The following is a 25,631-nucleotide window of genomic DNA, read 5'->3' on the forward strand; positions in this document are numbered from 1 at the left end:
AAAGAAAGAACTTGGTAGCCTGAGATTTTGTCATCTTAAATCTACTTCCTCAGATGCATTTGGATCTGAGGAAGTAGACTTAAGTCTACAAAAGTTCGAATTGCCAACGTCTTTCGTTCAGTTAGTCTCAGTGTTACAAGACCTCTTGATTTGCTGTTTTATATAAGAGACACCATTTTACTACATCATTATATATAATGAGATTTGAGCATCCATAGATTTTGGTATCCCCAGGAGGGTCCTGGAACCAAAACCCATGAGATACAAAGAGGCCACTGTACTTCCCATTACACAGTTAGCTGCTGGCCTCTGAACTTTAGCCCCGCTTGTGATTGAGTCCTCAAAGCCCAACCCTGTCACATCTATGAGGGAAACTAACCAGGTATATAAGGGGACATTGAGAACACCAGGCTCCCATGAAGAGCTCAGAAATGTTACCTTTTTTGGCCTCTAATTGTTTTAGACCACAACTTCCAGAACCCCCAGTGGCACTGCTGCCTGGATATTCTGGGAGTTGTAATGCAAACATACTTTTTCCAACCTCGTGCTTGCACCCTGGACAGCTCCTGCTCACACAGGTATTGCGTAAGGGAAAACAACATGCTTGATGCTTCATTGATAAAGTAGGAATTGATCAATCCTTAATCTAAATTTTAGAGGAAGTATCCAAGGAGCTAGTTTGGGAATAGAATTCAACACACTGGAGTTCTCCTTTAGAATTTGGATTAAGTCCTAGAATAGATTCACTGGTCCAGTGACATGAAAGCATCCCCCACCTCCCCCTAGCCAACAAAAACAATGGAGTGGTGTGATAGGGTTTGTAGTCCAGTTACATTTGGAGGGTCACACATTTCCTGTCTCTGCTTCTGCTGCCATCAGGGTGATGTTTTCAATGATTCTTTGGGAAGAAATATGATGGGAGCTTTAAGCAGGTCATTTGTTATCTCAGGTACTTGCTTTGATTCCTAGTCTGCATCCTGGTTTGTCCTATATTGCAAAATTATGCCTCTTTTTCTGGTTTGACTTTCTTGTGCAGCAGATCAACAGCCACTGAGAAACATTTCTGTAGGTGGGGATCTTTGAGCCCCAGTGCCACCCAGAGGAAGTTTGTATATTTTCCCTTGAAGTACTACTAAAAGCAGCCCATTTCTGTGAATTCTAATGCAGGCACACACATATGTACTCAGCTGCTTATCTTCCTCGCTATGGAGCAACTCAGACTGGAAGACAGAATGAAAAATGGCTTGCAAAAATGGCTAAATGAAAAATGCTGACTATTTTAGGCTCTTCTTAGAGGCATAACTGCTGGGACTGTGGGGAAGAATGCCTGCACTTCAATATTTGCTATCACACCTCTGGATCTTAGGCATTAACTTCACAGTGTTTGCCAGAACATTCGACTAAGATCACAAAATGGTTATGGTGGAGCAAAAGAATCTCAATGCAAGACTGGAAAAGCAGAGAAATGAGAAATATTTCATGAATTCCAGGTTTGAACTGAGTTAAAGGCTTCTTAAGATATCATATGTACTTTCTTGTCTATTTTCATTAGACTTGTGCTTTCAACAGCAGTAACAAAACTGTCTTCGAGAAGAGTCTCTGCATTCAACAAAACAAACTTCCCAGAGACTAGTATGCATTGACTTCACACCTCAGAGACAATGAAACTAGTTAGTCTTCCAGATGTCACGAGATTCCTTTTTATCCCCTTTACCCTTGTTTCTATACTGAAACAGACTTAACATGATTATCCCTTTGAAAAATAGTTCACATGGCTGTTGGAGAAGCTAAAACTGTGACAGAAAATAGGCATATTATTCCAAGCTCTCTGGAGCAAGGTTGGGCTGTAAATGGAACTAGCATTATTCTGGTAGGTTGTTATTTAAACTTTAACATCAAAATATGTGTGTGGAATAGGAGACGATATTAGCAGCACCAGGTGATGAAAGGGCTTTATTGCAGGGGAGCTGGAAACTGCACTTGTCCCTCTTCCATATTTGCAGGGGTTAGGGGCACATGATCCACATGAATGTGAAAAATCTGCAAATAACAAACTGTTTTTACCTGAGAGAACACCCCTTTAGGAATCTCTAGGTCCTCCAGTGCAACTCTGTGGTCAACATCTGTCAAGCATTCACCGTAGAATTATGCTGAAGGAGCTACAAATGCCTAGTGGAGTGTTCTCTCTAGGAATCTCTAGGTCCTTCACTGCGACTTTTGGTTAAAGTTAACCATAGACTTGTGCTGGAGGACTAGATATTCCTAGAGAGAACATGTTATTAATTAAATCCATAAAAATCAAAGCTGCAAATGTGGAAGGAAAAGTGTATATACAATATAAAGGTCTCCTCAGTATACTCAGCAAAGATTCCTGTGATAGTTTAAATGTTATATTACTTGTAGTCCATTCTTGTATAGGGATGGGCAGACGGTGAAGAGGGACCTACTGGAAAATCTTTCATTAAAACTGGGAAAAGTTTCTGTCTGCCAGTTATTTGACAAAAGCAACAACAAAAGGATTTTCCCCTGCCCTAAATTCTGTAGCTGAAACAGAGTGGGAGGGATGAGGAGAAGTGCTGTGATTTAGCCTTGGTATTCAGAAATCTTTGGTTCTCAGTGTATGTTTTTTACAGCAGGTTTTAATTGGTGGATCTCTGTGTTCTAGTAAAAAATAAATAAATTACAAGCTTGTAGTCTTGCCTGATGTGAACTACAGCCTGTGCTGTACACAACTACAGCCCATGCCCATCCAGTCCAATGAATGGACTATTATCTTGGTGGGAAAATTTATAAACTCATGGATACGGGCAAAGGGGAGAATTATATTAATTATGGTCCCAAAACTCCTTCAAATTCAGGGGTAACAGTGCGATATTACTATGGAGAGTGCCAATTCATACATGATTTGACTACAAAGTGAAGAAAAAAAGCAGTCTTATGGCACCTTTAAGACTAAGCAGTTAAATTCAGCCTAATGTGGGCTCTAGCTTACTCCCAAAAATGCTGCAAGGCTATTTTTTTCCATCCCCTTTTATAGTGAAGCAGAACTTAGTTACCTCTTGAATAATAAGAATGACCCAGTCCTTATAGCTTTAAACAGGAATAATATACTGTACTATAGTCTAACCCAGAAATGGAAGACATGCTGCCTCCCAGAGGTTGTTGGACTCTAGCACTCAGCATTCCTGATCATTGGCCATGCTGCCTAGTATTGCTGGGAATTGCAGTCCAACGACATCTGGAACTATGATTCTGAACGCTGCTATAACTTTCCCTGCCAATGTTTATCCCCTGCTTCCCATACATATGTGTGCATGCGTGCACATGTGCAGCTCTTATCTAATTGGCTCAGGATAACAGTTTATGCAGGAGGTGGGCTTTCATCTGCAAAAACATTTCCCACAATCCATTTACTAGTCTGTCTAAGGGGACACCAGACCATTTGTTCTTTTTACTGCAGGAGACGTAATACAGCCATCCCTCTGCTTGGTTGTTTGTTTCAGTATGGAAAATTCAGAAACCTAAAACAATGCATTCAGATTTAAACTGCCTGCTTTAAAGAGAATCCGATTTCAGTTTCTTGTTTAAAATCCATTTGGAACAGATTCTCACATTTCCTTTCTCATATTTGTGTAATTCCAGCCATCTGCCCTTGAGATAAGCAAAGCTTAGAGATATTATTATTATTATTATTATTATTATTATTATTATTATTATTATTTAACTGTTCTTCCCAAAATTCTCCAGCTGGCCCATTGACCATGCTGACAGAGAATTATGAGAGTTGTAATACAAAAAGTAACTTTTTTCAGCCTTACTTATTGACTATCACTATTCATAGTAATTGTATCTGTGATTTTTTTTTTTTTTAAAAAATCTTCATATACTACCTGGAAAATCCCATGTTTACCATTTTACTGAAGATGCCATGTAGCTATGTTTTTGATGTAAGAACCATTCTGAATAAGTACAATGGGAGTGACTACATATGCAAGAAGCAATGAAATCACAAGCAAAAAGGTAGGCCCTGGCCACGAAGAGCTAGAGTCTGTGATGGTGCTGATAAAAGAGGAAAGACTAATTGAGTGAAGAAAACATATTCCAGTACAGTTACAGGTAGTTAGGCTTTAGTTTCAGTTTCAGTTTACTTTCTCTAGCTATTTTAGGCTTCAGTTTCCAGAAGCCTCATCCAACTTGGCCAACTGCAAGCAGTTATGGAAGCTGTGAGAGCCAGCGAGGTGTAATGGTTTCAGCATTGGACTTCAATTTGGAGACCAGGGTTCAAATGCCCATTCAGCCATGGAAACCCATCAGGAGACCTTGGGCAAGTCTCTGGAGTTTATCAGACAAGGGAAACTGGAAGTATAATCCAATAGCAACCTGAACGCAATCATGGGGTTTAACGTTATTGCGTGATAACCCACTACATGCAAATTCAGGCAATGGGAAGTCAGTCCAAATGCAATAACGGTTTCACATTATTGCGTGATAGACTGCCACACGTAAATTCGGGCAATGGCATGCTATTTTCAGGCAATGGGAAGCCAGTTCGAATGCAATGCGCATTCACGTAATTGCGCTAAACTAGTGACTTTAAGTGAATGCATTCTGACCCCACTTTCTTTTCATTCGAATTTAAGAGAAATTCCTCCCGTTTGATAAACTCTTTAGCCTCAGAAGAAGACAAAGGCAAAAGCAAAGGCAAACCCTCTTGAACAAATCTTGTCAAAGAAAACCACTTGATTGGTTCACTTCAGGGTCACCATAAACTGGAAATGATTTGAAGGCACAACAACAACAACGGAGTATATCACACGGGGCTTTTTGGGGCTTTTTGGACCTCAGATCCGAGGTGACTGCGGGTCCACAATGTGAATTCATGTCATAATGTGAATGTGTTATCAGACGCGATTCCTTTCTATGGGAACTCCTTCTGTGGTGCTTCCGCCGTGATTCCAAAGTGACCCTTCATTTTTGTAAAATCGGAAAAAAAGTATTCACAGAATTCGCTTTCAAGCTTGCTTCGATTTCACTTCGAATTGGTCTGGTGTAGAAGATCACTCCAATGTTGCCCCCCTTGGCCCCCTGCGTCCTGCTCCCCCATCCCCCTCCTCAACCTTCATGCCATCTCGTCCTCTCTGCCACCCTGCGACCTATCCCATCATCCCCTGCATTCTCCTGCATCCGAACCCGGGCCCCAGTGACCCCCTGCAACCTATCCCTTCATCCCCTGCCTTCTCCTGCATCCTAACCCTGGCCCCAGTGACTCCCTGTGACCTATCCCATCATCCCCTGCCTTCTCCTGCAACCAACCCTGGCCCCAGTGACCCCCTGCGACCTATACCTTCATCCCCTGCCTTCTCCTGCATCCGAACCCTGGCCCCAGTGACCCTCTGCGACCTATCCCATCATCCCCTGCCTTCTCCTGCAACCAACCCTGGCCCCAGTGACCCCCTGCGACCTATACCTTCATCCCCTGCCTTCTCCTGTATCCGAACCCTGGCCCCAGTGACCCTCTGCGACCTATCCCATCATCCCCTGCCTTCTCCTGCAACCAACCCTGGCCCCAGTGACCCCCTGCGACCTATACCTTCATCCCCTGCCTTCTCCTGTATCCGAACCCTGGCCCCAGTGACCCTCTGCGACCTATCCCATCATCCCCTGCCTTCTCCTGCATCCGAACCCTGGCCCCAGTGACCCCCTGCAACCTATCCCATCATCCCCTGCCTTCTCCTGCATCCGAACCCTGGGCCGTGACCCCCTGCAACCTATCCCATCATCCCCTACCTTCTCCTGCATCCGAACCCTGGCCTGTGACCCCCTGTGACCTATCCCATCATCCCCTGCCTTCTTCTGCATCTGAACCCTGGCCCCAGTGACCCCCTGAGACCTATCCCATCATCCCCTGCCTTCTTCTGCATCTGAACCCTGGCCCCAATGACCCACTGGACCTATCCCATCATCCCCTGACTGCTCCTGCATCCGAACCCTGGCTCCAGTGACCCCCTGCGACCTATCCCATCATCCCCTGCCTTCTCTTGCATCCAAACCCTGGCCCCAGTGACAACCTGCGACCTATCCCATCATCCCTTGCCTTCTCCTGCATCTGAATCCTGGCCCCAGTGAACCCCTGACACCTATCCCATCATCCCCTGACTGCTCCTTCAGCCCTATGAAGGATGACAGCTAAGGAGGGAGCAGGGAAGGAGGACAACATCTAGAGCCCCACTGAGCATGCGCAAGGGTCCCAACTGGAATCGTTGAATCTGCATGGAATGCACCGGTGTGGTAATACAATTTGCACTCACTCCGCTTTGCATGAATCCACATCACATGACTTGCCTTGGATTCGATTCCCCCTCGATTCAGAAGGGCAACAGAAGGGCAACCAGGTGTGATAAAACATTCATGTTACCCCGTGAATTTGCATAGCTGAACCAGGAGTCAACCCGGATCTGAGCTCCAAAAAGCCCCATGTGATACACTCCAACAACAACATGGAAGCTATAGTCCAAAGCTGGAGGGAAAAAGATTTATGATTCCTGCAGTAACAAGGGATTTAGGGGTTCTGCTGATAGCTCCACAGAAAATATGGGTGTTACTTCCTCCCAGATCTATGAGCTCAAAAAGGACTAGAAATATATGTTTTGGAGAGGTGGAAAAAGTTAGCATACTTAAAGGGGGGGGGGGGGTTTGCACAGGTTGTGGCTATAACAGCATTGGATTTTAATAGAGATTTGGCAAAAGCACAAGAAATGGCCTCCTCTTGATATTTTGGAAGAAAATTCTAGGGCAGGCCCGCAAGTCTTTTGTTGTTCTGAGTGGCAACCTTCTTCTAATAGGGCTTTGAAATATCTTACATCTCTATGTATTCTCCTATAATTAAATGTTATGTCGCTGGTAGCTGACAGCATCTTTTTTATGTCTTCCATCCACCGAAAACTCCTGAAGTTTAAAAGAGAGTATGCGAGGACATCAAAATGATAGCAAGATCACAGCAACCTACCTGACAAGTGATGCACATTTTGAAGTGGGAGGGAGGACTACCTGCTGAGGTGCTGGTGTGGGCTGAACATCAAGGAAATAAATAAGGAGGGATTTCAGGCAGTCACGTTTCCTGGGAAGTGAGAGAGTGGTTGTCCCAGTGAAAGTGGGAAATGGCTTCAATGGATTCCTCACCAAAATCCTTCCCACTCCAAGGGTTGTTCTCTTTCCTTCTGCAACTATCCTGTTTAATATTCCATCTGTCATGTATTTTCTAAGCAGCATTGTTGGTATTTCCTCAAGGGTACACAGCTTTGGGAATTCAGGGCTTCAAAAAGTTACTCTTTGGATGACAACTCTCAGAAGCCCCCAGCCAGCATGGAGGGGACAGACTGGCTGGTGGATTCTGAGAGATGCAATCCAAAAGAGTAACATCCCAAGCTCTGTGGCAGGGGCTGTGGAGAATTAGAAAGAGCATACAAATGCCACTAACCCACATTTCTTCTTGATAATATCTAGAGCAGTCTTCCCCAACCTGGTGCCCTTGTGACACCCATCATTCTTGATGATTGTCCACGTTGTCTGGTGCAGGTGGGAGTTGTGGTTCAAGACATCTCATGGAACACTGCCATAAACTAATATCTGGCATTGACAAGATAGTGTCCATCACCCAGTGCCATGGGAACTAAATAGTCGGTTTCTATTGACCCAAAGCAATCAACCCATTTTGAGAATATTCTGAACAGGAAAAACTGATAACAGGAGAGGGCCGATCTCCTCAACCACCTCCACTTCAGGATAACATGATCTTTGTGGTTGTGTGTAACAAGAAAACAAAGGAAGGCTATGGTTTGAGTCAGACAGAGGATAAAACATAGAACTGAATTTTTGGACTCTGTAAGACTAACAGCATATTGACATGGTTTCTGTTTCCCTGTAGATAATGAGTTGTGGGAGCAAAGCTGTGCCTCCACCAATTCCCCACCTGCATATTTGTAAATGATGGCAAATAAATGTCAACCGTCCTCTGGTAATCTCCTTCCAAAGAAAACCAAACCTGACATTTCTCACTGCTGGGAGAAAAAAAAAGATACATTTAACACTATGAACTGAAGCTGAAATTAAATTTGAAGACTGTGAGGCAGGAATTGGCACCCATTTCTACCACACTGATGCCAACTCCTTTAAAATATTCTTCTATTTGCATGGCAGCTTTAAAAGAGGGAGGGCCTCCATTGGTGCCAATGCAAAAACACACTTTTAAAGCCACCATCTCATAGGATGGAGATCTCAAAATAAAATGTCAGTGATGGACCCCATCCAAATGGTTTCTACATCTGCATTCTATAGCTGGCATCCTGTATTGCAATTACGGATTCATAATCTAGATTTATGTAACTGTATTCAGCTATGCAACATATTCATGATAATGGCACTATTGTCATGGTCATAAATGTCCCCTGACACCTACCTCAAACCTCAGGGAGCCACTGTGAGCAATGGAAGTCTGTGACATGGTTAAGCAGGATGGTTTAGAATGACAGCCAGCCCCTTCCACCCCTGAACTGTGGTACAACACGAAGTGGCTCCCTGGATTTTAAGGAGGGTGTTAGGGGTCAGTTCCTTAGACCATTTATAGCTATGGATGTGATGCACAGTTTCAGTCTATATTTTTAATGTACTTGGTAGTTTAGTTTTTGCAAAGCTAGATGGCCAAGTTTAGACTCCTGTCTCTAGATGCACTGTTAGACAGATTTCAAGTACAACATTGTATCTTAATACCTGTTATCAAAGGGCAGGTTCTATTTTCCTTTACACACGCTAGGCTAGAGCTTGAAATATCAGCTTTAACTTGCTAGATCTATCTGGTCTTAAAAGGCAAGGGCAATAGCATAAACCTCTGAATCAGAGAGGATAAATTAGCTCTTAATACTTTTAACTGAAAGTTATTATCCCATTCATATGGAGATGGCTCTAAAGCCCTTCTAATAGCTGCCTGGGTGATCAGAGGATTTCAGTGCCAGATTCAGCAAAGAACATGCAGCCAGCCTAGCGTTTAGATACTTAGAATGCCCTTGATGTTGCCAGGATCTGAGCCACCTACAGGAAGGAGGGCTGCAGTTCTTTCCCAAAATCTGCCCAGGTTACATTCTTGTTTTATCAGCATTTGACAAGTCAATCTATTACAGGAATATACAAACCAGCAAAGGTTGATAATAGTTTACAATTAGTGGAACTGTAGTACTGGCTTGTAGTAGTATCTTACACTACTGCATTATTTTTAAAGGTGAAATCATTATTTGTCAGTTTGCTAAACACTGAGCCACTTGTTGGGAGTTCTTTTATATTCATTTAATGCGCAATATCTCTGTCTCCATAGACCTCTGCTTGCTTTCCAACTCTTTGGGATCCTTTTGAATTGGATTCTGCAACTTACCTTATTCCTTAGTAAAGATAATGCCACAAACCCTATTGTTAATTGTAGCTAGAGTAGATCCATTGAATCAATGCAATTTACTTATTAGTTGATTCAATGGGTCTGCTCTAGTAGGAATTATCCAATAGGATTCAGGCCAGTGTGTACAAACCACAATGGTGTGTTCATGCATGTGCATGTGGCAAGCCAGTATGTGTATGTACCTGTTTTTGTCTTATATTACTAATAGGATTGCCATGGGCAAGGAAAAATACAGTTTTCCTAGCATGACAGTTGTGGAAGAGGTCACCCAACACAAACTAATGTTGGGCTAACAACCAATGGATATAGAGTACTCTGACTCAGATAATAGAGAAGGTATGGATGTGCAATAGAGAGCCAACATGATGTAGTTTTTTGGGCACTGGATTACAGCTCTAGAGACCAGGGTTCAAATCCCAGTTTGGCTGTGGAAACCTACTAGGTAACCTTAGGCAAGTCACATTCAGAGGAAGGCAAAGGCAAAGCCCCTCTGAAAAAATCTTGCCAAGAAAACCCTGTAATAGGAAGGCACACAACAACATGTGTGCAAATGTCTGTGGAAATGTCTGTTTATATTTTATATTTATAGACAGTTATGTTTGGGAGAGCATGTTGCAAAGGACTAATAATAAATGAATGAAGGATACAGCTCAAGGAGTAATTGAAATGAATGGAAAATTCTACCTAAGTTCTGTGAAACCCATTTTGATGTAGGAATTATGCTTGGCTATATAACTATTTCTCAAGAAGAAGTCTGGCTTTTAAAGCATCAAATCCCCCCCATAGGAGTTTGCAAAATGAGGAATGAACAAGTGGTATTTGGGTCTATTCCTGAAAACCACATCCTAAGCAGTGGATTTACTGTAAAAGTGGGAAATCATTTAGAACTTCACATCTTGTAAGTCCCAGCAGCCCGAGCAGCATAGCCAATGGTGAGGAATGTCAGATTCAGCTTGGAGGACCATGTGATTCCCAGCCCCTTTTCACTGGAAACAGATATTCTCCTTCTCTAATTTCTATATTTAAATTGTGTACATAAAAATAAAGCAATGCCATGTTCTCATCTGAGTTTCAAACTCTCATTTTGTTTTGATCTTGTTTGACTAAAGTATTCATAAGGGTTTTTTTTTTTTTAAAATGGCATTTCCCCTACCCAATGTAGCCAGATTGGTCTCCGGTACATCTAGAAGAGACCATATAACACCGATCTTAAGATCACTCTACTGGCTGCCCATCAGTTTCTGGGTCCAGTACAAGGTGTTGGTTATCACCTTTAAAGCCCTAAATGGCTTGGGTCCAACCTATCTTCAGGACCGCCTCCTTCCATATAATCCTCCCCGCACACTTAGATCCTCAGGGAAAAAAAGACCTTCTCAGCTGTTGCGCCCAGATTGTGAACTGGCCTGCCGGCAATATGTTCTATCATATTACCACTCGAAACAGCTTTTAAAAAGCTATAAAGACGGATCTTTTCCGGCAGGCCTTTCCTGAATAGTTCTCTGGCTATCAGATGGAAAATCTAATTGCTGACCTCTAATTTCACCACAGTCGTATTGTTTTGAAGTATGTTTTATGTTTTAAATTCTACATTGTTTATTTGTATTTTAAGGGGGGGATGGGTTGAGGGTTCGGACTGTATTTTAATCTTGTAAGTTGCCCTGATTGCATTTTGTAGAGAGGCGGGAAATAATAATAATAATAATAATAATAATAATAATAATAATAATGTATTAATTGTTTAAAATAATGTCTGAACTGGCCTTCATCTTTATGGACATCAGAGTGCTGTTCAATTACTGTTAAGGATGCAAATGTACACATGTTTATGTGTGGCACACACCCCTTACCATATTTATAATCTTATTTTCAGATGAACACACACTTTGATTACATCCTAGTTGGATTACTATGTGGGGCTGCTTTGGAAACTATTCAGAAACAGCAGCAGATTTCTAATGCTGAGGCCAGGCTGTTGTTGACAGGGGCAGGTACAGAGATCATGTAACCCCTCTATTGAAACAATTTCACTGGCTACTCAGGGACGTAGCTATGATGTTGGGGGGGGGTCCAGACTAAGTGCCACCATTATAATGGGACTTGGGTGCGGTGGCGCAGCAGCACACACCGTTCATTTTTCTAATGGAAGGGGGGGGTCCGATCCCCAAGAACCCCCCCCCCCTTGGCTACGTCCCTGGGCTACTGGTCCATTTCCAGTCAGAATTCAAAGAGCTGGTCCTGTCCTTTAAAGCCCTATATGGTTACGGCATAAATACCCTAAGGGCACCAGATCCTGTCTGATCTTAGATGCTAAGCAGTGTCATCCCTGGTTAGTACTTGCATGGGAAACAGTCAATGAATACCAGGTGCTGTAGACTATGGGGCTCGACAGACCGCTCCAAAAGTGCAGGCTGGAGCCTCTTGTTTTTGCTTCCGAGGGAGCCTGCAGCAGCCAAACCGTGCAGGCTCTCTCTGCACCAAAAAGAATCCAGAAAAACTGGGTTCTTTTTGGTGCACACGGGCGCTGAAATCAATGCACCATTAGAGCACTGTGGCACATCAATGATGCAACCACGGCGCCCCAATGTATGGATGCGGTGCCGCACTTGTGTCATCATGGCGGCTGATGGTGGCATCCATAGGGACTAGGGTTTGGGAGCATGCGATTGGTGTGCTCTCCCGAACTCTAGAATTGGCACCAGCACGCCGCTTCTTGCCTATCTGTCTCAGGCCTATGTTTCAGAGGAAGGAACTGGCAAAATCACCAGAGTATTCCTTGCCTGAGAAAATACTGTGAAATTCATGGCATTGCCTTAAGTTGGCAGGCGACTTGAAGACATATACACACACACATAGCTTGGGTCCACACTGCCTGAAAGACTATATCACTCTGTATCAGCCTGCCAAATTTTCTTCCTTTCTGTGGAAGAAAGTTTTCTTAGTCCCACCTCCATCACACGCAATTTGGGAAGAATGCCTTCTCAGTGGCTGTTCTCAGATTGTGGAAGTGCTATCAACATCTTAACATGTGTTAAAACAATGAAGTTTTAATTTAATTAAGTTTTACTTATTTTAACTCTAACTATAAATTCATTCATGGCTAAAGGTGAGTTGTGTGCCTCAAAATGCTGAAGACAACAAGTTTACATCTATTTATATTTTGATAGATCCATATTGGGCAATTTCTGAGATTTTGAGCAGCTAGTGGTCAGAAAGGAATTGTCTAGCTCAGTCAGGAAAGGAATAAAGAAAGAAATGTTTAGGGGACCAGAGGCTCTAAGAACATGAGTAGATTCCAAACGACATTCTTATCTTAGTTTATTAAAGCACACAAATTCTTGTCAGCCATGGCCCTGTCTTCTTGAATATGAATGTCTGCAGAAGGAACTACCTTATAGTATTCAGACTCCATAGCCTATGGCAAGTTACAGCCATGCATGCTTGAGTGGAGTTACTGTCTTTTCAGATCAATCTCTCCTGTCAGCTAAGTGGAAAAAGGAAATGCTTGTTCTTCCTGGACAGAGCTCATTAGTGGTTGTTCATATCTTAGCAATGGAAAGCCCAGGCGTACAGAGTCATCCTACAATGAAACATGCTTTCAACCATAAGTAAATGCATCTACCCCGTGGGTGAGCATTGCTCTCCATTTAGATCTGGTGTGTTTTACTCCACAGGTCCTTTGCTTTTACAGGATTCCAAGCTTCAAAAAAAAAAACACAAAACCCATTTTACATGGCCTTTCGCCCATTTCTAGATTCCCTGTATGTCTAGGTTCAGACTACCATATTTTGTTTGCTTAAGGTTCTGTGGCTTAATTGTTGATTTAATCAGTTAATTTCCAGATGCCATACACTGCCCAAAAGCTAACAAATCTGGATGGTTTACAAGGATGACATCAATGTGTCAGGCAAAAACCCAATAGGTGTTGCAGCAAGTTTATGAGGATATGGTTAATTGCAACAGTTCAGTTTTGGCTACAAGGCAAAGAGCCTTTGTCAGATACAGTTTATAGCTCCTGATTTCTCACAGTCAGCACTGCACACATATAGTGACTTTGTGTGATAGGCACAATATGCAGTATCCCTATGCAAAGATACAGGAGCTGCCTTATGGCCTTCCTAGCTCTCTACCATTGATCCCAAGTCAGTGGTTATCAAACGTTGTACTCCAGAAAACCAGGGCTTGCTGTCTGAGGCTTCTAGGAACTGAAAATCCAACATCTGGTAAACAAAATTTGGGAACAACTGCCTTGAATAGTTATAGATCCAAAGCAGAGGTCTTCCCAATTCCCATGACACTGATATCTAGAGATGGTATGAACTTACTAGTAACTTCATGGTACAAGGGAATCATATAGTCTGCAAATGATTTGGCATTGTTCTACAATGCTCTTCTAGAGTGTATTTAATGTTGGGTGTTGCCAGAAGAGGCTGCTGTGTAGTATTTGTGGCAAACTTGAAAACATTTACCATGACCCTAGAAATAAAGTGCAGACTACCCTGTGGCAACACTGTTATGCAACAGGGATGCCAAACTTACAACCAGGAGGAAAAGACAGTCTTGTAGCAAGGCAGACTCTAGCTTTGTTCCATGGCAAGCAGGCTGGATGGCTGAGCAGGAGGGTGGACCAAGAAAACAAGGGAACAGGAGGTACATCAACTGCTTCTGTCTCTAGTGACAACCTCCCAGAGGACTTTCTTTTCCACCGCCCCAAAATTGTGGAACGACCTACTGGAAGATATCCATCTTATTACCACATTGGACGCCTTTAAGAAGACAGTCAAGACGGATCTCTTCTGGCGGGCCTTCCCTTCTTTACCCTTGAAGGATAACTTCTTCTGCCTAATAGTCCATTCCATGTCAATTATGGTTTGACCAGAACTTTTACTTGTGATTTTTCTATTTGAGAGTGGGAGGGTTAGGGTTTTTGGTAGTAGTTGTAACATTTTATGGTATTTTATTGTATTTTATCTCTGTTGTAATCTCACCTCATGCCATAGGGAGAGGTGGAAAATAAAAATAATTATTATAGAACATTAAGAGTTTAGAGTGTTATGGTCCTCCAAATGTTGCTGAACCACAACTCTCACCATGACTTTGCTGCATAGAATCACTGGGAGAAGCAGTCCAACCACTTTTGGAGTGCCTCAGGTTGTCCCCCTTGGTGTGATGTCAGGATGAATGTCTAGTTACTCTGCTCTGCTCAGCAACTCTGGGAGCTGTGCTTGGTTGTTTGACAATTAATTGGGGAGGATGGGGATCTGATTGACCACAACAAAGTGACAATCCTTAACATAGCAAGTTTATCTATTCCCTTCTTGTAGTGACACACTGTATTATGAATCTTATTCAGCTTATTCTGAAACAGCCCACATTGGCCATGTTTACTTGCCTCTAGTGAAAGGTTACTGACCAAGGCCAGTATCCATGATGAACCATTGGGTGGGTGCAGGAGAAGGGAAGCAGACAGATCCCGCAAATGCATATGCATAAACCATGTTTTATTTTCACTTATGTCTATGCTGGAGAGTACAGACTACCTGACAGAGAAATACAGCCCAGATACTTTTGGGGATCAATCGTCTCTGCCTGAAATACATAAGCACATATGTTCCCTTTGTAGGTTTGAGTAATATTTTGCTTGACCTGCAAACCACATAATGGGGAGTGGGAGATGGGGTGCCATGCTGGACTATAAGCATCTCATGCCCTTTCTTTCTGGAGCTACAAGAGCTATCTTTGCTTTGCTAATTGGATTCACAGGGGGGACAGTGGGAACAGAACGCCTGTCTTTTGCTTTCATCCACAAGTACATATACACAAACCTAATCTGCATCCTTCCTTGAGTTTTTTTGGGGGGATTCCAGTAATCTGCTAAGGAACCATCTGCTTCCAAATTCTGCCTGAGGATCAGGCTGTCCTTCATTTCCTTGCCTAAGCCATACTTGCAGCTGCATTCCATTTTTGCCATGCACAGGCATTGACTTAAGCATCAGGAATGGGAAGCACATTCACCGGTGCGGCTTTCCAAGTATGAATGGTGTGGGAGCTGCCTAATTTCTCTTCACTGAGAAGACACTCTACACTTGACCTCATCAGCATTGCAAACAGATTCAGGGCAGACCGACTCATGCAGGCCAGGTGTACTTTTGACCAGGGAAGGTGCAGCGTGCTCATCTCTGTAGCTTCAACTGAGTCCATGTTAAAGAGGCTCATGCAGAATTTGCAAGCTGAGCAGACAGGACAGGATGTGATAAGTGATAAAATCTATAATGCTAGCTTGCATATCTTGATTGAAATATATGAACCTTTTAAAATGACCTAATATTAGTGAGTCTTATAGAAGCCCTCAGTGATTACAATCATTAATGAGCAGGCTAGAAGGTCACACTTAGTGGACACAGACTATTTATTTGTTTGATTGTGGTGTGTATGACATATCATGGATCTAGGGGCATCTCATTCACACAATGTCTTCTGAAAACTAGGTAGGTAATCCAAGTATTACTTTCAATTCACACTGAGCAGTAGTGATGGTTACACAAAAAGCAAAGTCCAGATCCAGTGTATGATCTAACCAGTCATAAGAGATCTATTTCTATCTATAATCCTTGTTCTTACCTCCCATTAATTATATGCTTCTATGAGTGCAAAACTCAGTTAAGGGGGGGGGGATGAGAGCTCTTTCCTGGCAACTAAAAAATGGGGGTCAAAGCATATTGGGATTCTCAGCAGGGATCCTGCTCATGTAAAGGAGCACAAGCAAGGCCTTTGCTGTGAAGTGAAAGGTTCATTTGTTCTGGCACCACATGGAAAGCAGGTGGAACCCATGTGGGGGTGGCTTCTTTTCTGAGGCTGAGTTTTGATAGAATTAAAAGATTGCCTTAGTAATTATTGATGAGGCATAATTATCTATGGGACAGGAGCAAGGAGAGTTTCTTTCCTTCTGAACAGAAAGAACACAAGAAGAGATGAGTAATCAGGCAATGGTATAGGGGCTCTTCCACTGTAAAACTTTGGTCTCAAACCATTTCCCAGTTACCATATGATAGGTGCAGCTAGGAAACTGAAAGCTCAAAACTAATTTTGCCACAAATGTGCATCTGGGGAGTACTATGTTAAATGTGCTTTAATGTATCATAAGTAGAAATACTGCTTGAGGATCACCTCATGGTTAGGGGTGGAGAAAGTACACCAAACCAGGATTAAGTACAGGGGCAGATAGAAGGAAGTGTTGGACTCTTCAGATAAATCTCATTATCCCCTCCTAGTAAAACATCTTAACATTGGTCTACTTCCCATGTAAGCACACTGCAGAAAAACACATTGCAGAAATAATCCAGTTTGAGGCCGCTTTAACTGCCCTGGCTCAGTGCTAGGAATTCTTGGAACTGCTGTTCTGTGAGAAATTTAACCTTTTCTGTCAGAGCACTCTGGTGCCACAAATAAACTACAATTCCCAGAATTCCATAGCACTGAGCCAAGGCAGTTAAAGCAGTCTCAAACTGGATTATTTCTGCAGTGTGTTTTGGACTCTAGTCTACAAAGGCTTATGCTACAACTTTTTTTCACACAATTAGTCTCAAAGATGCTGTAAGATCCCTTTGCATACTGATAAATCAGATGGAAACACTTGAGTCCTACGTTCTGCTTCAAAAATGAGTCAGTGTCAGTGGGAAAACAAGAGGTCAAATGCTCATAAAGAGGATTGGTCTGGTTTCTTAAAGGATATAACAGGGTTAGGCTATCCAAAAGTCTGGTCTACAAGTCCCACAATCTCTTCCTACTAACATGCTGGGTGGAACTAAGGGAAGCGGCAGACCAAAAGCAATTGAAGGACAAAAGGTTTCCTTACTTCCTGGGCACTAACTGAAATTAAAAGAGTTTCAGAATTTGTTAAATCAGTTTGTTAATCTAGAACTACTTTTACTGGTCATGTGCTTTTGTGCCCTCTATAAATGTTATTCCGGTCCTAGCACAGCCTAAGCATTAAGCTCCTTTAGCACAATGTCAGAGGCTACATAAAGCATGGACACCCACACGCCAATTCATACTTGCACACATGTGCATACTTGAAACATTAGGCTGTTTAGTGACCCGTTAACACAGTTCTGTTAAACCAGAATCATAACCTGAGGTCGTGTTTGCGAGCCCATGCTTGTATGCATAAGATTCTCAGTATCACTAGTTAGTGGGAGATCTATGGCTCTGAACTTGATGCCAGTCAAAATAAATAACAATTGGCCAGATGGGTAAATAGTCTGACCTAGCATAAGGCAGCTTCTTTTGTCCTACCCTTAAGTGCAGCAAATACATGTGAGCATGAGGGAATTCAGAATGATGCATCCAATACAAATGTCTATGCTAGGATTACTGTTCAGAGGTATAGCAATGCTGTGGTATGGATTTGTTTCCTTTCAAGTATATTGTGCCTGATGCCTGCAGTGTGCCCCTTCAGGCTGCAAACCTTTCTCGCATAATCACATATTTTAATGCCTGGGGTTGGAAGAGGGTAATTCCTTCCTTTGGCTTGCTGCTATGGACCACAATCTGTGCTGCCTTTATGATCTGTAGCAGCATGGCTCTTTGCTACTAAAGAAGCAAAGAGTTCAAGTAGCAATGGTGCCAACAAGTAGCAAAGAGAGTTCTCCCCACTGCCCTATTCCTCCCCAGATTTGGAGAAGTATTATCAGCCTCAAAACAAAGTGAGTTGGTTTTACTTTTTAGCATGAATGAGTAAACATATAGCCTATGCTATATTATAGTACACATTTTCTGGATTTGGTTTTGTTTTCTTTGTACTACATCAGCAGCTCTGGTTGGCCTATTTTTTTCATTCATTTAAAAAAACTTGTAAACTTTTCCTTAGTAGTTTTCTAATTTTGTTCCTAATGCCAAAGGATTTTGGAAAACAGGTTTACTGCAAGATATGGAAGGAGAGTTTAGAACATGGCAACTCTCATGATTTTGCATTCAACCACAGGCATACAAAAATCAGTCAGTCATTCCAATCCATTATTGCTAAATTCTCCCTGCTTTCACCATTTGCAGTGTAACATATAAATAAGTAAATAAATACATTGTTTTCATTCACCCCACTTTCTTAAAAAGAATAAGAAAGCCTTAGCTTCTCCCTTCTCCCCCTCATGTGGCTTGCAGACATCTTTATCTTGGACTGCATGCTTCTTTGAGGACTCCTTCTCCACAGTACACCAAGCACAATGACAAGCTAGCTGATTCAGCTGAAGAGATTTGCTAGTCACAGGCAGCTTAATAGTCCATTATGGGCTCTGCACAGTTCTTGAACGGTTCCCTAATGGTGAGACGACAGAGAGCCCCAGGGCTGTAAACAGGGTTCCTATGGCTATATAGCACAGCGCTCTGGCTCTTTAGGAGCAGGAATGGTTTGGACCCATTCACAGCTTTGTGCAATACATTCTATGGCTTATTGTGTCACTTATCTACCTCCTCTGACACGTCCTGCTTCTTCTGGCCTCTCCTGTTAGCCTCCCATTCTTCTCTGCAAACACGAGATAACATCAGCTGTGATCAACAACAGTCAGAATCAAGATGAAATGGAAATCTTTGCAATGTAAAAGGTAATGGTGGGGGGATTCCCTTGATAGCACCCTTCTTGGGTGGCTCCATGGCTTCTCAAGGCCAGCCATATTGAATGGACCATTGGGCAAGAAGATGGAATTCCACTTTCTCTGTTAGGATTTGAGAGATGAGGCAAGTGATAAGCCTTGTGTAAAGGCCTTCTTCCTGCACTTGCTTGGGAATGGCCTGGGGGGGGGGTGTTCATGGTGACCACAAGAAACCAGTAGGTGCAAATCATTGTGACTTTAACTCTTGCAGAATTAAAGGGAAAGGAACCAAAGCAACATGACATCCTGAAAACTAGTCCCTCATCCCTTTCCTCCCTTCTACACCCGCTTCTCCCCTCCTCCCCCAAAAGGGAGAGATAAAGCTAAAAAGGAATGGATTCAAAACAACAAATGATAATAGAAAAGAGCCAAACACACTGGCACAGGTCTTAAGCGAGGCTTGAAGCGAGAACAAGCACGTTCCAGGAAGGTGTCTCTTCTGCCAGAAATGCTGCCTACGTTTTGTCGCTGAAGTTCCATTGTAGTCAGAATCAGTCAGGAACTTTCCTTGCCGCCCTTCCCTGCCCCAGCAGCGGGAGTCTGTAGAACGCTTGGTCTCCTAAAACAGTTAGGCTCATGAGAGGAACTTACTGAAGGTGATGAGGCTGCTGCATTATTTCCTGGTCTCTGAAGCCTCCAAACTGCTGAAAGGATAAATTGCTGCGCTGCAACCCTGGCTCTTCCCTTGACATATTAGAAATATGTAGTGGGGAGTGGGGAATCTTACTATAAACCTGCAAAGCAAAGAGGTGAGCGAGGAAAACAGCTGAATCTGACCATGCTGTGCCATGGTTCTTGTCCAACCAAGGCAGGGAAAAAGGTTGCTCCTTTTTGTAATCTGATGTCATGAAGGCTAAAATCTTTAGGTTTAATTCCTTACAAAGCTATCTGCCAAAGAGAGACTGCATAACTGTCCCCTTCGTATGGCTAAGTTTCCAAACTGTTGAAGTCTGAATTATTTCATCACCCTTATCCTCATCCTTGTTGAGGGTGACTTAGGTTTCCAAAACAGGTTGGGCCACTTGCAAGAAAATGCTTTGAATTGTATCCTGAAAAGTCGGGTAGCATGGAAGCCTTCATTTGCTTTTTTTAAAAAAAGTGTAATGTGCTTCTTTTAATTAAAAAAAACCTCTAAGGAGTTAGAAGGGGATCATTTCCCTCCATAGTGCTATGGCTGATTAGGATTACTGCTGTGGCTGGAGCTACTATGGGGATGAACGTATTTTAATGTGCGTGGTTTCAGGCCCGCTTCATGCATCCGACGAAGCAGACTGCCACCTACGGAAAGCATATGCCACACTAACATGATTAGTCTTTCAGATGAGACAGCATGCAACCACTTTTGCGGCCACAAGGCTTGAGAGGGAAGTTTCCTAATAGAGAAAACCTAGTAAATCCACTGCCCTGTTGACCCTGCACTCTACTTCTCTTGCTGGAACGTCTGCAAGGTCCCAACGGAAGGGAGATTAACAATCATTTAGTCATCCCCACAAAAAGAAAAAAAAAGAATGAAAAGGGCTCCATAAGGGCAGTGCTTTGAGAGCAAATTGGGACTTTTAGGTTTTCAATACTGGGTTGTGCAGCAGCAGAATAAAGCAGCAACACTATTCGGTAGTACTATATTAGCATGGAGGAGAGGACCAGGTATAACCTGAAGGATGTGGCTCCTTTCCCATTCTTTTTCCCTCCACTGTCCTACTCCTCACAGCAGCCCCACCAACTCAGCCCCTCCTTTGTCCCTACTGCCTCCTCTCCCGCTTTCATTCTGCGAGCCTCCCACAATGGGAGTATCCGAGAAGACCGAACTAACCGAGTCCTGGTCCGACATTTTCCTCCCGCCTTTCACGCCCTGTTGAGGGGAGCTGTTGGGCTTGCATTTGCCATTCTGGCCTTGCACACCGCTTGAACCCGTGTGCCGGTTTGACCCTTCCTTGCCTCCGGCCCCATCGGCATTGTGGTTGGGGGTGGTGCTGAGGACGGAGGAGTTGATGCTGTCCTCGTGTTGGTCGGTCTGCTTTTCGCCGTTGCGGCACCAGCACCGGCACGGCGTCAGGTACAGGTAGATGAGGACCAGGACGACGCTGAGGATGCAGCCCACGAGGGTGGTGTAGGCCGTGTTGAGCGTGTCGGGGACGCCGTGCAAGGAGTAGTTGTGGACGGTGACGTGGACGTAGAGGGTCTCGTTGAAGACCTGGCTGACCGCGTAGCAGGTGTAGGGGCCCATGTCCTCCAGGCTGATGTTGGCGATCTGGAGGCTCCCGTTGGCCAGCACCGTCATGGAGCCGTTCTCCCGGTCCTGGGGGACGCGCTCGTACCGGGGGGTCAGCCACTCCCAGACGGTCACCCCTCGCTGCCGGGTGTCGCAGTTGATGATCACCTTCTCCCCGCGGTGGACCTCCAGGGCCCGCTCCTTGAACTCGCTGCAGTTCATGAGCTCCGGGTCGCTGAGGCGGGAGATGCGGACCCTCTGCCTGTAGTGGAGGCAGCGCAGCTCCTCCTCGAAGTCGACGGCGGGGCTGAGCTGGCGCTTGTGCCAGTGGGTGAAGAGGTGGTAGAGGTCGCAGTGGCAGGCCAGGGGGTTGGCGTGGAGGTAGAGGCCGTTCTTGACCCAGGCGGGCAGCCGGCCCAGCTCCTCGGCGGAGAGGTGCTTGATCTCGTTGGCGGAGAGGTCCAGCAGGGCCAGCTGGGGCAGCTGGGCCTCGCCCTTCCGGACCAGCTCCAGGGGGAAGCGGGCGATGCGGTTGTGGCTCAGGTAGAGCTTGCGCAGGGCGCCCATCTCCTCGAAGGCCGAGCGGTCGATGGTGGCGATGCGGTTCCCGTAGAGGAGCAGCACCTCCAGCTCGGCCAGGCGGCTGAAGAGGTTCTCTCCCAGGGCGGTCAAGGCGTTGGAGGAGAGGTCCAGGTAGCGCAGGTGGGGCACGTTGCCGAAGGCCTCGCTGGAGACGAAGGAGAGCCCGTTGTGGCTCAGCAGCAGCGAGTGCAGCCGGGGCAGCCTGGAGGGGGCCCAGTCCGACCTCAGGCGGCCCAGTTCGTTGTGGCTCAGGTCCAGCAGGGCCAGGTAGGGCGGCAGCGGCGACGGGAAGGCCCTCAGCGAGGCCTTGGAGCAGCTCAGCAGGTTGCTGGCGCAGACGCACTCCTTCGGGCAGCCCCCGGACAGACCCGGAGCCAGCAGCAGCAGCCCCAGCAGCAGCAGCCCCAGCGCCCCCGCCGGACCCATGGCGCCCCTCGCATCCCGCTCACCGCCGCCCGCGCCCTCCCAGAAGAGCCCGAGGCATCCCCCGGCGGCGCCCGGCGCCAGGCTCCTCCTCGCCGCCGGAGAACCGGGGGCCCGGCCCCGCGCCTCCCCACGCCTCCGCCTCCGCCTCCGCCTCCGCCGGGGAAGGAGAAGAAGGGCAGCAGCAGCAGCCAAGGCCCCCTCCTCCTCCTCCTCCTCCTCCTCCGCAGCAGCAGCAGGGCCTCCTGCCGCTCTTCCCGCTCAGCATGGCCGCCCGGCCCCCGAGGAACAGGCCACGCCGCGATGCATTGCGCCAAAGACAGGCCCCCCCGAAGAAAGACAGGCAGCAGCAGCCCAGCAGACGCCCCCTCCCTTCGCCTGGCCTCTTTCTCTCCCTCCTCCCTCCTTCCTTTGCCTTCCCTTTTCCCTTTCTTTTCCCTCTTCTTCCCTTCCCTTCCCTCCTTTCTTCTCTCCTGCCTCCCTGCCTCCCTTCCTTGGCTCAGTCCATCCCCGAAGAGGCTGGGCTGGCGGCGGGGGCCGAGGCCGGGCTGCTGGGGCTTCCCTGCTGCTGCTGCTGCTGCTGCTGCCGCCGGGGCTGCCTTGCCCTTGCCTGCCTGCCTCCTTGCGCTCCTCCCTGGCGACGCTGCCTGCGAGGGCTTTTCCCGGAGGAGGAGGAGGAGGAGGAGGAGGAGGCAGGCTGGCTCTCCATCCCAGAGGACGGGGACTAGGAGGAAGGGCGAGGGAGAGCAGGGAGCAGTGTTGCCAAGAAGCCTCCAAGATAATTCCCCAAACGTTTGGCCAAAACTCACCAAATCCCCCCCGCCCCCCCAATATCTCACCAAATACCTATTTCAACTCTCAAAATGACCATTAAAACCAATCCCCAAAATCACACCAAAGGCTCTGAAAAGTCCCCATTTTGGTTGGCTGCCCCTGTCCCCTTCCCGACGGAGGAGCCACCAGGCAGCCCTCCTTCCCCCTCCACTCCCTTGCAGCCTCAGTCCCTCCAGGAGAGATCCCCAAAGGCCCTCCATTTGGAAGAGGACGAAGAAGCAGACACTGACATCCAGATTCGTCTTTTACGCTTTCATTTTGAGAATGTCCTCCCTTTTCCTCGAGTGTCCTATGTTTTGCGGTGCCTTGCCCTCAAGGGGCGACCAGGCGTCCTCCTTTACCTGGACATAGCCCTACATTTCATTGCCTTCTGCCCAGGAAGGTAGGATTCAAAGGGAAAGCCATGTTAATCTGTAGAGAGAGACCTTGTGGCCCCTTTGAGACTCACTGAAAGAACAAAGTTGGCAGCATAAGCTTTCAGAGAGTTAAGTCTACTTCCTCAGATGCATTGGCATCCAAACACATCTGAGGAAGTAGACTTCAGTCTCCAAAAGCTCATCCTGCCAACTTCTTTCTTTCGGTGAGTCTCAAAGGCGCTACAAGATCTCTCTGCATTCTGCCCAGGAGGAGTTCCAAAATGCCCTCCCTTTGGAGCAGGACGAAGAAGCATGGATGGATAGTTCTATGGACTTTTTCACACGGAGGAATGGATCACCCTCCCAAAAAAAGAAGGAAGGGGGGCAATCCAAAAAATGCAAGAAATGACATAGTACCTGATCACACGCACAGATGAACACAGCGTCCATCCAAAAGAGAAAGCAGTGCAAATGCAAATGAGTTCATCACATGAGTACATAGCCATTGGCTTCTTGAGTTCGAATGAGCGTGTTTGAGCATGCGCAGGGAGGACAGAATCCCAGGGCCAGCATGATCCCAGGGCCAAACTGGAGATGCATTTCATACTAATGCAAATACAAATTGAATGCAAATTCACAATGGAAAAGGATTTATACATTTGATATTGTTCCAAATTCTGCTATTCCTGGGATGTCTCACAGTTGTGTTTGGATTGTGTTCCATTTGTGTGCGATGTCATTTGAAAATCTTTTGTAAAAGTATGTGAAATACCTTGGATGACCCCGGATTAACCTTTGGTTAACCTTCCAATTTTCATAATGTGATAAAGACCCATGAGTCAGAAACAACTTGAAGGCACAGAAGAACAACGGCAACAATGTGTGTATGCCTCAAGATGGAGCCCACAGGCGCAGGGGACAGAAGATACCCATTTCCTGCTAGCTAGGAGGAGGCTCAGCTGGTGCCTCTCTGGCCCTCCATCCTCCCTCCCTGGAGGGAGAGGCAAGTGAGGATGTGTGTCGGGAGGAGGAGAGCGAAGGAAGGCGGGCAGCAAGAAGGCCATGGCTGGACTGGCCCAGCCACCAGGTCCTGGTGCGGTTGGGGAGAGGGTGACCAGAGATCCTCTTCACCGCAAAGGAGGACAAAGCACCACAAAATGGAGGACAGTGCAAGACAATATGGAGGACAGGACCAATTCAAAGCTCAATGACTTGCATTAATAATTTATTGCATTTTCGGATTGCCCCCCCCCCCCCCCACTTTCTTCTTTTTTCAGGACAGCGATACATTCCTCCATGTCAAAAAGTCCATGGTGACCCTGATCACACTCTCTTAACCTTAGAGGATGGTAAAGACTTCTGAAGAAACTTGCCAAGAACCCCCCCCCTTTTTTTTAAGGTCACCATAATTCGGAAATGACTTGAAGGCACACAACAACAAACAACACTCCCTCAAAGTGTAGTGGAGTCTCCTTCTTTGGAGGTCTTTAAACAGAGGATGGATGGCCATCTATCAAGAGTGCTTTGACTGTGCGTTCCTACATGGCAGGGGGTTGGACTGGATGGCCCTTGTGATCTCTTCCTACCCTGATTCTAACAAAATCAAACCTCTCATGGGGCTATCTTGGCAAGGTTTGATCAGAGGAGGTTTGCCATTGCCTTCCCCTGAGGCTGCCAGAGTGTGACGTGTCTAAGATCACCCAGTGGGTTTCATGGCTTTGCGGAGAATCAAACCCTGGTCTCTAGAGTTGTAGTCCAACATTCAAACCACTACACCACACCCACCCACACCCAAATAATCAGGACAGCTGGCTTGATTTTTGGACATTGTGTTCCCTCTCCTGTCCCTACTACTACTGATTTTACCCTGATATTTTTATTAGTACCTTCTAGTGCTGAGGAAGAGTTCTGTACAACTGAAAACTGGTTCCACTTAGGCATCACTTTTGTAAAGAAAAAAATATGGCTTGATAAAGGTAGTTTCCAGAAATCAATTTCTCTCTCTCTCTCTCTCTCTCTCTCTCTCTCTCACACACACACACACTCCTTCCTTTAGCTATGATGGCATTCACTCTTTGGCTCCCCATGGCCAAGTAACTCTGCCCTTGAAGACAGGCTTCTTTGTCCGTCAGAAAAGACCT

At 45.5% G+C, this 25,631-nt stretch overlaps 1 protein-coding gene across 1 annotated transcript; it reads right to left on the reverse strand.

The window, feature by feature from the left end:
- Positions 1 to 12,771: 12,771 nt before the first annotated feature.
- Positions 12,772 to 22,444, reverse strand: AMIGO1 (adhesion molecule with Ig like domain 1). The gene has a single exon (XM_089514848.1). It carries the CDS (start codon positions 22,301 to 22,303, stop codon positions 20,789 to 20,791), a length of 1,515 nt encoding a protein of 504 aa, XP_089370974.1. The 5' UTR covers positions 22,304 to 22,444; the 3' UTR covers positions 12,772 to 20,788.
- Positions 22,445 to 25,631: the final 3,187 nt, after the last annotated feature.

This window comes from Sceloporus occidentalis, unplaced genomic scaffold, assembly GCF_023333645.1.
Source record: "Sceloporus occidentalis isolate IW3139 unplaced genomic scaffold, rSceOcc1.0.p SCAF_3, whole genome shotgun sequence".
NCBI classification, from domain to species: domain Eukaryota; kingdom Metazoa; phylum Chordata; class Lepidosauria; order Squamata; family Phrynosomatidae; genus Sceloporus; species Sceloporus occidentalis.